The sequence below is a fragment of the Heterocephalus glaber genome, unplaced genomic scaffold, assembly GCF_053883595.1.
Source record: "Heterocephalus glaber isolate CG9 unplaced genomic scaffold, H.glaber_assembly_v1.0 deba00001504, whole genome shotgun sequence".
In the NCBI taxonomy this organism is placed as follows: Eukaryota; Metazoa; Chordata; class Mammalia; order Rodentia; family Bathyergidae; genus Heterocephalus; species Heterocephalus glaber.
In genome coordinates, this window is record NW_028258324.1 from 55,501,749 (window position 1) to 55,516,362 (window position 14,614).

Sequence of the window (14,614 nt, forward strand, 5' to 3'; positions counted from 1 at the left end):
CTGTAACATGACAAGATTACAAACTACATGGGGTTATGAGAAGGACTTGTGGAAGAACTTTGTGAAATCAAGGACACTACAATTATAGGCCTCTGTAACCAGGATAAATTTCCTTCCCTAGATCTCAGTATAGGGTTACATTTTTAAAAACAAGAAAACAAATCCAAGCGTTTGTTAAAGTCCATCAGGTGTTCTGTCTTAGCTAGCCAGCTTCTTCTCTCCCTCTGCCTGAGCCCAGATTCCCCCTAGCACCTCTCCTTCACTTCCCTCCTTGTCTTACATCTCTGTCTCCAGGGGCTGAGCACATGGCTTGGGCCTGGCCGTTTAGCAGCACACTCCCTTGGTCCTGTGTGTGATTCAGGGGCAAGCGTGGGACTGGTTCCTAGCCAACGAGCCATAAAGGAACTGTTTCTGGAGTTCTTGGAAGAGGGACACACACTTTCTTTTACTACTGGACCTGACACTGAAATTGGAGCTCTGGACACCTGATGCCTTCCCATGGTAGCGAGGAATGGAACCAACATAGCTGAGGGCAGAGTCAAAAGCTGAACAGAAATCAGATTCTGATCATGTTGCCTGCAAGGCTAGATCAAACTACCTGAATCAAGCAATCATGTTACCTGATAATATTTAGTTACAAAGGCCAAAAATTACTTTTTTTCTTCTAAACCTTTGTGTGTCTTTTTGTTGTTGTTATTGTTTTGTTTTTTCTTTCTGTACCGGGGATTGAACTCATTGAACTCAGGACCTTGCGCTTGTGAGGCAGGCACAGTGCCACTGAGCTACATCCCAGGCCCTAAACTTTTGGGTTTTCTGTTACTTTTAACAAGTGAATTCTACCTTATCCATTTGAACATAAGCAGAGTAGGCAAAGTAAGGGAGGAAACCACAATATGCAATACTCAAGATGTGCCCTAAAAATTCTTACATTCCTCTTCCCCTGCAATCTCAGAGTACCACTGGTACTCTCGCCTCCTCTATTCACTCTTGTACACTGATCCTAACAAAATATTTTATCTTTCTCCCTCTCATACCCCATCTCCAGGATACCTACAGCACTAAGCATCAGATCCAGTGCCTTGTGAGTGCTGGGAAAGTGCTCTGCCACTGAGCTACATCCCCAGCTCTGTGTAATTCACTTTGACTCCTCCACTTCTCCCAAACCTTCTGCTAATCTGTCACACTAATCAGCATAAGGTATCTGGGCTTAGCACTGCAAAGATTGGATCTTCCTTAGATATTGTGAATTGTTAAAAGGCTAGAAACACAGGGATTTTTATATTTTTAACCCTGTCACACACTGTTTTACTAAATCCTGATTGAAACTAAGTTTATGAGCACCAGAAAAGTTTATGGCAGAGCACCAGGCCTCTGTCATTAATTCTCTAGCATTTGGCATACCGACACCACATGCTGGCCCTGCACCAGACATCAGACATGAGACACACTGCAGGAGCTAGCCATCTTTCGTAGAGAATAAAACACAAATCAAATCAATAAATACTATTAAATGCACACTTCATTTAGGGTGTGAGCAGACTCTGTTTTTAAAATATGATTTTATTTTTATTAACTTTGTTGTCATTTTGTGGTCAACAGCACAATTTATAAATTTGAAATATTTTTATTAGATCAAAATAATTTCATGCAGTATTTTAAAAATTGATGCTATAGCCCATAAATGCCAGAAGACTTGAGAGGAGGGAAAGAATTAAAGCATGCTCCCAGAAGTCAGAGAAACCTGAGTAGTTTCAAGGGAGAAAGACAGGATCTTGTGGAATGAGAGGAAGGCAGTTACTGTGGAGTCCATTCGCAAGATGGTGGTAATTACAACTTTTTTCTGGCTGTCCCATTTTCCCATTTCTCTTCTGATTCCTTTAGAGAAACTTCTTCCTACCCCATGTGTCCAAGGACCTGTCAGAAGTAGGATTCTACCATCCTCACCATGGGGGTGATACTGGGCCCCAGCTGTCCATTCCACATGTGCCACCCCCACAGCCATAGGGACTACCTCAAGGACAAACACTCAACCCAACCAAAGCAAATGAAAATGTCTCCAGGGTTGATGTAATGACAATGCTTCACTCAGGGTTGGTAAGCTAGAGAATTTGGTCCAGGTTGTCACTCATTTGCCTATCACATAGAGGGAACTTGCCCTACAGAACAGACACAGACAGGCAAAAAGATAGAGAAAAATCGCCCAGATGACTATGTTTGAACCTCTGGATGCAGCTGTGCCTGAAGCTAATCAATCCTAATGCACTTCCATGTTATAGGAATGTCTTAGTTACATTCTCATCACTGAGACACAATAGCTGACACCCACAACTCGAAGGAGGAAAGGTGTATTTAGGCTCATAGTTAGTAGGGGTTTCAGTCCATAGTCAACTGGTTCCAAGGCAGGATAGCATGGCAGAAGAGAAAGAGCTTATGGCATGGCTGTGGGAAGCACGGAGAGATGGGGGGCCCAGTGTACCTGTCCAGGCCATGCCCCCTGTGACCCACCTCCTCTGACCAGATCCCACCACCTAGCAGCAAGCCAGCTGTAAACTCATCAGTGGACAAATGAGTATCACGCCTCACAATCCAATCTCCTCCCCAAGCCCCACCTGTGAGCACAGGAGGCTATGGGGGGAAAGTCTATATATAAACCACAAGTCAATAAAGTCATTCTTTGCTGAAGCCAGATGGAGTTGAGTTTCTGTCATTTGTCTCTGAGTTAGTTTCTAAGCCATTGAAGTAAAAGAAAGAAGTTTCACCAAAATATTAAAATAAATATTCCTACTTTCTGCCTTCTTGTACAGAAAAGTTAAGCCAGTGGTCTATAATAGTCCCCCCTTATTCACAAGGGATACATCCTAAGACCCCCCCAGGGATACATGAAACCACAGATAGTACCAAACCCTAAATAGACTATGTTTTCTATGTATCCATACCTACAATAAAGTTTAATTTATAAATTAAGCACAGTGAGAGATTAAAAACAATAACTAATAAAAGATTTATAGCAATATACTGTAGTAGAAGTATGTATAGTCTCTCTCTCAATATCTTATTGTACTGTTCTCCCCTTCCTCTTCCTGTGATGTAAGAGGACACAATGCTCACACAATGAGATGATGCACAGTGAAGGACTCAAGGACACAGCCTTTGCAATGTGACATTAGGCTATTACATCAGGACAACTTGAACACAAGCACTGTGGTGCTAAACAGTCACTCTGCTAACCATGGTGGCTGCTAACTAATGGGCAGGCACCCAGGACAAAGGGATGATTCATGTCCCAGGCGGAACACAGCAGGGCAGCAGATTTCCTCACACTACTCAGAACTGTGCACAATTTAAAGCATAAGAATTTTTTACTTCTTGAATTTTCCACTTAATATTTTGGTCCACAGTTGGTTGGAGGTAACTGAAATTAAAAACCAAAACCAGAAATAAGAGAATACTATTGTACTTATAAAGATGATAAAGGAAGCAATACCCATGAACTTACTTTAAATGATGCAGAAAGGAGAAAATAGAAAATCAAATTTTCTCCATAGGCTATTTTTTTATTCATTAAGTTTATTGGTATACAATATACAATATGATGACATTCATCATTGGGAATTTGTACCTTTACATGATGTGTCTTGGTTCTTATTTTTTCCCCATTCCCCTGACCTCCCTTCAACCCCTCCTCCCCTCCCTATGGGCTAATTGTTAATCATAAATTAAAGCCAACAGTATAATGAAATAAAAGTCATTAATCATAATTAAATAGGAATTATTAATCATAAATGAAAGCCAGTGATCCACCAATCCTGGCAGAGTTAAATTATCAAGATATCCATTAACTTTTGGCAGCAAGAAAACAGGCCTCCCTTCAAGGACCTGTTTACTCGAAGAGCAGGCAATTACTCTCCCAGCTTTGCTACCAGATGGGCAGAGACGATCAGCAGCTTCGTGGTTTGCCCCATCTGGCTCACCAAGCTGAACTATCTTGGCCACACCTCCCTGCTGAAATACAAAAGAGAAGCAGCAAAGCCAACCATGTAAGTCATAAGCCTTGACCAGGTCCTAAGTCACAAATGCAAAGGTCTACTTGGCCTTTTCCACATTATGTTTTAGAGTATGGCCTATTGATTCTGACTCATACTTTACTAGTGACCCTGAATCACTTCCTCTTGCTCCTCAGGAAGAGAACACTAGAAGCTTGAGTTCTCAAACCTGGCATGGAAGCTGCTATGTGGTCCTCAGCTTCCTCTCAGGGTGAGATGAGAGAAAGGGGAGGTCAAAGGGAAGGGGACAGAAGGAACTGCTGTGCAGAAGCGTCCCCTCATGTCCTACCACTTGGGCTTGGGTCCCTCTTTCCATTTGCTCCATGAAATATCTTCTGTCTTCTGGGACACTAAAAATTTCTTGAGCCCCTTATCTCAATGTAAATTCTAGCCTTTTAGGGAAACATTTCTGAAATATCACGGATTTTCCTCTTCTGCATCTCCACATGTGTGGTCTTTTCTCTGCTGAGGCAGAGACGTATGGCTCCCTAGGACACCAGAAAGAGAAAATCAGGGAGAAGATTTTTATAACAGAAATACCATTATTCCTTTTTTAAGCAAAACATTTATTGGCACATTTTAGATATACATAATGATAACATTTATCATAGAGAATTTGTACCTGTACGTGACATATCTTGCTTATTCATTTTTTCCCATTCCCTCCTTTCAGCCCTCTTCCCCTTATTTACAAAAGCTTTCTTTCCATTTTTTCCTTCTATTCTTTCTTGTCTCTTCTTTCTTTTCCCCCTGCCTCCTTCTTTGTTCCTGTACTCATTTGAACATTTCCTTCCCATTTCCTAAAATGTAGTATACATTTTAGTCCTTATTTCCACTTTCAGTTTCTCACACCAGAAAAACGTGTGTGTCTGATTTATTTCACTTAAAAGTATAGTCTCAAGGTGCATGCATTTAGCTAGAAATGTTTCAAGCTCATCCTTATTTATGGCAGAGTAGTACTCCACTGTATAAAAAAAACACATCTTCTTTATCCATTCACTGGTTAATGTGTATTTGGACTGTTTCCAAGATTTAGCTATTACAAACTATGCCACTATAAACATGAGTGTGCATATGATGCTTTTAATTATTTTGAGAAGATACCAAGAAGGGGAATAGCTGGGTTTAATGGAACCTCTAGTTTTAGTTTTTTGAGGAATACCCATACTGATTTCCACAGTGGTTGCACCTGGGTACACTCCCACCAACAGTGGAGAAGGGTTCCTTTTTCCCTATAGCCCTGCCAGAATTTGTTATTGGTTGATTTTTTTTTTTATAACAGCCATTCTTTCTGGAGTGAGATGGAATCTTAGTGTTGTTTTAATTTGTATCTCACAAATCATGAGTGATGCTGAATATTTCTTTGCCATTTCTAATTCATCTGAGAAGTATCTATTCATTTCAGATACACTTTTTGGATTGGGTCTTTAAATTAGGTTTTTTTTTAAACTTCTTTATATATTCTAGATAGTAGTCCTTTGTCTGAGGAATAGCTGGCAAAAATTTTTTCCCACATTGTGGGTTGTGTCATCATGCAGTTGATAGTTTCTCTTGCTGTGAGAAAGCTTTTTAGTAAGATGAAATCCCAGTTGTTGATTCTTTGTGATAGTTTCTGTGTGATAAGGGTTTTGTTTATAAAGTCTTTGCATACGCCAATATCTTTGAGAGTTCTACCTATTCTATCTTCCAGCAGATTTAGTGTTTCTGGTTTTTGGTTTTTTGGGTTTTTTTTTTTTTTTTTGGTTCTGGGGATTGAACTCAGGTCCTTGCGCTTGCACAGCAGGTGGCTAAACCACTGAGCTAAATCCCTGGCCCAAGTGTTTCTGTTTTAATATTTAGATCTTTGATCCATTTTGATTTTAGTTTAATGCCTGGTAAAAGATATGGGTCTAATTTCTCAGACAGAGAAGTAGAAATAGCAAATAAATACATGAAAAAAATGTTCAACATCACTGGTCATTCAAGAGATGCAAATGAAAACAATGCTGAGATTCCACCTCACCCCAGAAAGAATGCCTGCTATCATGAAATCAACCAATAACAAATGCTGGTGGGGCTGTGGGGAAAGAGGAACCCTGCTCCACTGCTGGTGGGAGTGTAGACTGGTGCAACCACTGTGGAAATCAGTATGGAGATACCTGAAAGAACAAGGTCTGGAAGTCCCATTTGACCCCGCTATTCCACTGCTGGGGATCTTCCCCAAAGAATTAAAAGAATCATACCACAGTGATATATGTGCACCCATGTTCATAGCAGCACAGTTTGTGATAGCTAAAACTTGGAAACAGCCCAAATGCCCATCAACTGGAGACTGGATAAAGAAAATGTGGTTTTTTTATAAAATGGAGTACTACTCAGCCATAAAAAATGAGAAATTAGAGACATAGCTAAGTGGATGCACATTGAGGCAATACTCTTAAGTGAAATGAATAGGACACACATGTATAAATACTGAATAGTTTCTCTGGTGTGAGAAACTGAAAGTGTAAATAAGGACTAAAATGTATAATAGGTAATGTGAAATAGGAAGAAAAGGAGCAAAGGGGAGTGGGAGGGGTAGGGGAAAGGAAAGAAGGGAATGGAATTAATATGAGAAAATGGAAAAATAGGAACAAAATCTTTGCAAACAGGGAGGAATGGAGGGGTTGAAGGGAGGTCTGGGCAAGGGTGAAAAATAAGAACCAAGAGAGATTATGTAAAGGTGCAAATTTCCAATGATGAATGTCATTATATTGTATACCTAAAATGTACCAATGATTAGAATGAATAATCGATAATACAAAATAGGAAGAAAAGGTCCAAAGGGTTAGGGGTAGTGGGAGGGGCAGGGGAAAGGAAAGAAGGGAAAGGAAAAATGATGAGAAATGGAAAAAATGGAAATAAAGTCTTTGTAAGTAGGGAAGGGTGGAGGGAGTGAAGGGAGGGCTAGGAATGGGGAAAAAATAAGAACCAAGATGCATCATGTAAAGGTACAATTCCCAATGAGAAATGTAATTGTGTTGTATACCTAAAATGTACCAATAAAAGAACTTAAGAAAAAAAAATATGGGTCTAGTTTTAATATTCAGCAAGTGGAAATCCAGTTTTTCCAATACCATTTATTAAAGAGGCTATGTTTCTTCCAGTGAAGGTATTTGGCTCCTTTGACAAAGATAACATGACTGAGTGTGTCCGGCGTTGTTTTTGCATCACCTAGTCTGTTCCATTGATCCTCAAGTTTTTTTGTTTTTCTTTTTTTTGTTTTGCCAGTACCATGCTGTTTTTATCACAGTAGCATTGTAGTATAGTATAATTTTAAGTCAGAGATTGTGATGCCCCGTCTTGCCTTTATGGCCCAGAATTGCTTTTGCTACTCTAGGTATCTTCTGATTCCAAATGAATTTTACATGTGTTTTTTCTAATTCTGTGAGATATGCTGTTGGAATTTTGATCAGAATTGCATTAAAGCTATATAACACTTTTGGAAGTATGGCCATTTTGACTATATTGGTTCTTCCTATCCAAGAACAAAGGATATCTTTCCATTTTCTGATATCCTCTTCAATCTCCTTATTCAAAGTACTGTAGTTTTCAATGTAGAGGTCTTTTATTTCCTTTGTTAGATTGATTCCTAAATATTTCATATTTTTAGATGCTATTGTGAAAGATGTTTCCCTAATTTCTCTCTTGGTGAGTTTGTTATTCATGTACAGGAAAGCTATTGATATTTGAGTGTTGACTTTGTATCCAGCTATACTACTGAATTTGATTATTAAATCTAGAAGTCTTTTGGTGGAGATTTTGGGGTCTTCTATGTAGAATATCATGTCATCCTCAAAGAATGATAATTTAACTTTTTCCTTTCCTATCTTTATTCATTTTATTTCTCTCTCTTGTCTAATTGCTCTGGCTAATGTTTCCAGAACTTTATTGAATAAGAGTGGTGGCAGTGGACATCCTTGTCTTGTTGCTGATTTTTCAGTTTTTGTACATTCAGAATGATGTTGGCTGTTGGTTTGTCATAGATGGCTTTTACCAGATTGAGATAGAGACCATCTATTAGAGTTTTCTGTAGGGTTTTATCATGAATGTGTGTTGGATTTTGTCAAACTATTTTCCTGCATCATTTGAGATGATCATATAGTTTTTGTCCTTGGCTCTGTTAATATAGTATATTTATTGATTTACATATGTTGAACCATCCCTGTATCCCTGGGATGAATCCTACTTGGTCAGGGTGCATAAACTTCTTGATGATTTGCTGTATTCTTTTTGCCAGTATCTTATTGAGGATTTTTGCATCTATGTTCATTAGGAATATTGGCCTGTAGTTCTCTTTTTTGGTTGGCTCCTTCTCTGGTTTTGGTATCAGGGTAATGCTTGCTTCCAGAAATGAATTTGAGAGTATAACTTCCCTTTCAATTTTATTTAAGATTTTGAGAAGTAGCAGCATTAGGTCTTCTCTAAATTTCTTGCAGAATTCAGCAGTGAATTCTTCAGGGCCTGGGCTTTTCTTTGTTGGTAGGATATAATTACATCTTCAACTTTATTGACTGATACTGGTTTATTTGGAATTTTTATTATCTCCTTGATTCAGTTTTGGTAATTCATATGTAACTAGGAATCTGTTCATTTCTTCTGTGTTTTCCATCTTATTAGAATACAGGTTCTTAAAGTAGGTATTGACAATCTGGATTTCTGCAGGATCTGTTGTGATTTCACCCTTTAAATTCCTAATTGCACGGATTTCAGTCTTTTCTTTCCTTTTTTGATAAAGTTGGCTAAGGGTTTGTCAATTATTTTAATTTTTCAAAAAACCAACTCTTCAATTCATTGATAGTTTGTATTATTTTCTTAGTTTACATTGCATTAGTTTCTGCTCTGATTTTTATAATTTCTTCCCTTGTACAAGCTTTGGGCTTGACTTGCTCTTATTTTTCTAGAAGCTTGAGGTTCAACATTAGATTGTTTATTTGAGCCCACTCTGTTTTCCTAGTATGGGTACTAACTGTTGTAAATTTCCCTCACAGGACTGCTTTCATCAAGTCCCATAAGTTCCAGTATGTTGTATTTGCATTATCATTTAATTGTAGAAATTGGCTAATTTCTTGTTTAATTTCATCTGTGACACATTGGTTGTTCAGGAGGGAGTTATTTATGGAGTTCTTGTGGTTTATTTTGGCATTGATTGCCAATTTCATTGCTCTATGGTCTGATAATATGCATGGGATAATTTCAATTCCTTTGCATTTACTTAAGCATATTCTATGAGCTAGTATTGGTCTATTTGAAGAATGTTTCATATGCAGCTAAGAAGAATGTATATTCTGATGTGGGGTGGAACACTCTGCAGACATCTACTAAGTCCATCTGTTCAAAAGTTTGGTTCAGTTCTGATATTTCATTGTTGACTTTTTTTATCTAGTTGGTCTATCTATTTGTGACTGTGGGGTATTGAGGTTCCCCACTACAACTGTATTAGTGCTTATTTGATTTTTCATATCTGTTAATATTTGTTTTATATAATTGGTGCACTAGTATTTGGTCCGTATATATTTACGATTGTCATCTCTTCCTTTTGGATTGTTCCCTTTACAAGGATGTAGTGACCTTCTTTGTCTCTTAATTAGTCTTGAATTGAAATCCACTTTGTCTGCAAATAGTATAGCTATCCCTGCTTTTTCTAGGTTTGTGTCACATGGAGTATTGTTTTCCAGCCTTTGACTTTCAGTCTATGAATTTCTTTTTGAATCAAATGTGTTTCTTGTATGCAGTATATTGTTGGATCCTGCTTCTTGATCTATTCTGCCAGTCTGTTTCTTTTGATTGAATTGAGACCATTAACATTGATGGTTATAACTGATATGTATTGACTTATCCTTGTCATGCTATTTTCCTGGTTCTGCCTCCCCTTTTTTCCTCCTTCTGTTTAATTTCTTCCTTTGTCTTATGGATTCATTCTATTGGGGTTCATGGGGCCAGGGATTTAGCTCAGTGGTTCCAGCACCTACCTCGCAAGTGCAAGGTCCTGAGTTTGATCCCCAGTACCAAAAAAAAGTGTGGATCTATTGGGCTTCATGGAGTTGTAATCCTCATTATCTTTTTAGAATATCCTCCAGAACACTTTGGAATACTGGTTTGGTGTTCATGAATTTCCTCAGGTGTTCCTTGTCATGGAAGTATCTTATTTCTCCATCAATTTTGAAAAATAGTTTTGTGGGATACATCAATCTAGATTGGAGGTTGTTTTATTTTAGGGCTTGAAATATTTCACTCCAAGCTCTCCTGGACTTCAGAGTTTGTTTTGAGAAATCTGATATGACTCTGATAGGCTTTCCTTTATAGATGATTTGTTTCTTTTCTCTAACAGGTTTTAATAGTCTGTTCTTCTGTCAGATTTCTGGAATCTTGACCATTATATGCCTGGGTGTAGTTCCTTTTTTTATCATGGTTAATTGGAGTTCTATATGCCTCACTTGTCTCTATGTCAAATTCTTCTTCCCTGTTTGGGAAGTTTTCTGCCACTACTTCTGTGAACAGATTTTTTTATGTCATTTGTACTATCTCCTTTTTCATTGACCCCAATCAATCTTATGTTATTCTTCTTTGCATCATCTAGCAGCTGTTGGACTGATTTCTCATGGTCCCTTGCTATTTTAAGAAATCTTTCTTTTCATGATTGCTAACCAACCACAATCTGTCTTCTATATCTGATATTCTGTCCTCACATTGGCTCATTCTGGTGTGTATATTTTCAATGGAATTTTTAATCTCTTGGATATCTGCTTGAATATTTTTCACAGATTCCATTTCTTTCCTATGCTGGACATTCATGGTTTCCATCATTTTCTTACACTCCTCTATTTTATTATCTGCATCTGCTCTAGAGTCACTAAGCACATCTTTCATTGTATTCACCATTTCTGTAGTTATCTGAGAAATTATTTCTGATTTGATTTTTTTCTAGAGCCTCATTTATCTGCTTTGTTACTTCTACTGTTATCACTTCAGAGAGTCCAGGCTTTTGGATTGTTCCACCTCATTGCCCCTGGGTTTGCCTTTGGTGAGCTGAAAATCTGGGGGTCCATCTTGTTTAAGTGTTTTATCATTTTCACTTGATCTTAGCCAAAAGGCCGAGAAGCGATGTTTTATCATTTTCTTTTTCTTTTTTTAGTTTAATTCCTGGTTTGATGCTTGTAAATTGCTTATGGAAAGTAGCTTTATTGATAGTATTCAGAACCCTTAGGAAATGACTACTTCTCAGAGGTGTCTTCTAGGGGTAGCTGGTTTTTGGGTTTTGAGTCTGTTGTAAGATCCTACCTCGTCAATTTATTGGGAATGAGAAGTCACTGCCTACTTGGCCTAGCCCCTGGTTCTTTTGCACTGGCCTACAGTATTTTTTAAGACCCTTACACATTCTCAGTCTTGGTATACCAGGAAGAAAAACTGACTAGCACAATTACATCACCTTGGCTAAAGTAGTACAATTAGCAATAACAATAGCATCAAACACAGCCTAGAAAAATCACACACTGTGGCAACCACCTTTAACAGTGTGAACTAGATTTGTGGTTATATAGAAAATCTAAAATGAACCTGAAAAATTGCATGTAGTAAATAACCTCTCAATATGGCAATTTTACCTGTAAGGGAGAAGATTTAAAAGGCATTAGGGGGAAAAATAGAAAAATAGAAGAAGAGGAAGAGATTAGAAGCAAAGCAGGAGGATAAAAGAAGATCATGCAAACTTTGGGAAACTGGTGAAGAAGACTGGAGGGAAAGAGAGAAGAAATAAAAACAAGAATAGAACAACAACAAAAAACTAGAAACTGTTCACACTCACAAAAAAACAAGAACAATCAAGAAAAAAACAAAAGAACAAAAACCAGAAAAGAGAAAAAAAGAAGAAAATAAGAAAAAAAAAAGAAAAGAAAAATAATGTCCAATTTGATGTGTGTCTCTGCTGTCACTGTCAGGCAAAGTGGGCAGAGAGAATCCAGATCTGAGTTGATTAATCCCAGCAAGTTGTAGCTTTACAGCAGGATAGTGGATAATTCCAGCAAGCCTGCATCTTAAGTTCCACTGAAGTTAGGCTAGTTTCTGGCTGTAAGGCTGGAACTGGATTTGTTGAGCTTGCAACAGTCCACGTGCCTCCTGTTGACTTGAACTCAGCTCTCTGACCTCTTGCCTAATTGAACTCAGCAGCCTCACTGTGACACAGGGACCCACTAGGTCCGCAGCTGTTCTGAGTTCACAGCTCAGTTGGCTCCTCGCCAAGATGGTTACCAGCCAATCACCTTCTCCTAGGGGATGTCTGAACCTGAATAACTCACCAGCCATTGCAGTCCACTGCATCCACTGCTCTGTTCCACTGGTGCACTCTGTTCCTCTGTGAAGGTCTCAGCAGTCACTAGCAGTCACCAGTAGTCACCATGTGTCTGTAGGTTTGAGCCGCACTTCCTACACTGTGAGTCCAGGCTCAGGGAAAAAGCACTGCCTGCCTCCTCCTTCCCTCTGCTTCACTGAAGTGTCTCTCTTTGCTCTCTCATGGCCTTCAATTCTCACATCAGATCCTTCATGAGTCTCAGGGATCCACTTCCCTCTTTCTTCTCCTCCTCATGCCACTATATTCCAGGGTCAGGACACCAAATCTCAAAGAGGATCTTTCTCTGCTGCTCACTACTCCACCATCTTCCTGGAAGTCCAGTGATTGATTTTCTAAATCAGAGATATCAATATTCATTCAAGACATAAAAATATATGACACAATACAATCTGGAAGCCAGGCTTTGTCAAGGCAGAAAGATTTTCTACATGTCTTTATGAGGCTTTTTAGTTTTAGTTTGGTTTAGTTTTTGTTTTTCATTTTTTTGTTTCTGTTTTTGTTTTTTGATACACAGTCTTGCTATGTAGTCCAGGATGGCCTTGAACTCATTATGGAGCTCAGGCTGGCTTCAAACTCATAGTGATCCTCTTACCTAGCCTCCCAAGTGCTGGAATTATAGGTATACACCATCATGGGTGGCTTTTATATTTCTTTTTAGTACTACAGCTAAGAAATCCATTTCTTCAGAGCCTTCAAGGGGACATGGCTTTTAATGGCCCCTCACCACACAAGGCATGCAGCCTGAGGTGAAAGAACCTGAGGGAAGTGAAGACCCCAGAACCACCCTGTGCCTGACACACAGTGAGTGCTCAACAAACTATTTCTTACCTGGGTATGGTGGCACACACCTGTAACCTCAGTACTTTGGGAGGCTACAGCAGGAGGATCACAAATTCAAGCCCAACCTGGGCCACTTAGATTCTGTCATAAAATTTTTTTTAATTTTAAAGGGGTGGGAATGTAGCTTTGTGTGGAAGCCTGAGTCCAACCCCTCAAACCACAAGAAAGTAATAAAACTATTTTTCCACCTGATCTGGAAAACTCAGAGGAAGGGCAGACAGGGGGCTTTCCCAGGCTGGCACCATTAGTATTCTGGGCTAGATTTTTCCTTGGGGAAGCATGAATTCAAGAACTCAGGAGAATATAAGATGGACAGCCCACCCACAATCTCACACCTCAGGCTCTATATTCCTTCTTAGGGAAGTGGTTCGAGTTCATTTCCACTTTGTGCACATAATGCAAGTCTGCTTCCAGCTGGGACTGCTGCAGCTGTGACCCAAATTTAATGATATTTATTCTGAAGATAAAAACTTGACTTCCTTTCCAAAGCCACATCTGTGACACTGAAAATGAGGCCAGAAGATCACTGAGTTATTCCTTCCTTAACACTAATAGTGTTTAGAGCATCAGACCTCCAGACCCAGTTACCACCACTGGCCAGAATCAGAGACATTGAGCAGCCCTAACACACTCACCTCCCTCCACAAGAGGGGCTAATGTGAGCTCACCTTTCCAGAAGTTTTGCTGGATGAACAAGAAACATGAATAACATAAACCTATTGGGCTGGGAGTATAGCTCAGTAATAAAGCACTTGCCTAACAAACACTACAAAAACGAAGTAGACCCTTTGGGCTCCTCTTAGGAAGAAATATAGCTTAGCCGTAGGGCACTTACCTAGCATTCACAAGGCTCTAGGGTTCAATCCCCAGCACTGCAAAAACCAACCAATCAATAAATAAATGAATCTATTAAAATCAGGCCCTCACCCAGATGGAAAAGGAGGAATCTCCTACTAAGAGGATATTTGGTTTGATGAAAAGATCCGCAGATTAAGATTAGTAAAATCAACTCAAAGTAAATGATGAGTCCAGCATCATTCATTCTAAAATATTTGTTGAGTACCTTCCCCATGATCAGTGTCAGAATAAAAATGGAAAAGCCACCCATTCTACCCCAATCCTAGGCAGACCTGCTACAGAGAGCTGTTCAGGCTGTGCACTGCTACTGCCTGAAGGCACTACTCACACTAGCTACCATGTGCATGGTGATCCCAGGATCTTGCAGTACAGTGGCCCTGCCAGAGACATCCATATTCCTGCAGGTGACAGAACTATAAAGGAATGATTATGTGAGATAGTGTTATGGTTTAGATCAAGAATGTTCTCCAAAGGCCTCATGAGATCACAGGTGGGGCTTTTGGAAAGT

General features: G+C 39.1%; 1 protein-coding gene across 17 annotated transcripts in view; it reads right to left on the reverse strand.

Moving 5' to 3' along the window:
- The window catches only part of LOC147825355 (uncharacterized), an 88,233-nt gene that overhangs the window by 23,863 nt on the left and 49,756 nt on the right, over positions 1 to 14,614 (reverse strand). For 8 of the 17 annotated variants that reach the window (XR_015440966.1, XR_015440968.1, XR_015440967.1 and 5 more), the window contains one exon: positions 12,356 to 12,740. The exons of 5 other annotated variants lie outside the window; for them this stretch is intronic. Coding sequence is in view for 1 of the 12 variants with exons in the window: in XM_087186556.1 (XP_087042682.1) it covers positions 12,647 to 12,740 (94 nt within the window). In the remaining 11 variants the exon portion in view is untranslated. Of the gene's footprint in view, positions 1 to 8; positions 4,532 to 5,745; positions 12,741 to 14,614 lie in introns of those variants that run through there. 4 more of the 17 variants (XR_015440980.1, XM_087186556.1, XR_015440974.1 and 1 more) reach the window with 3 other exon arrangements.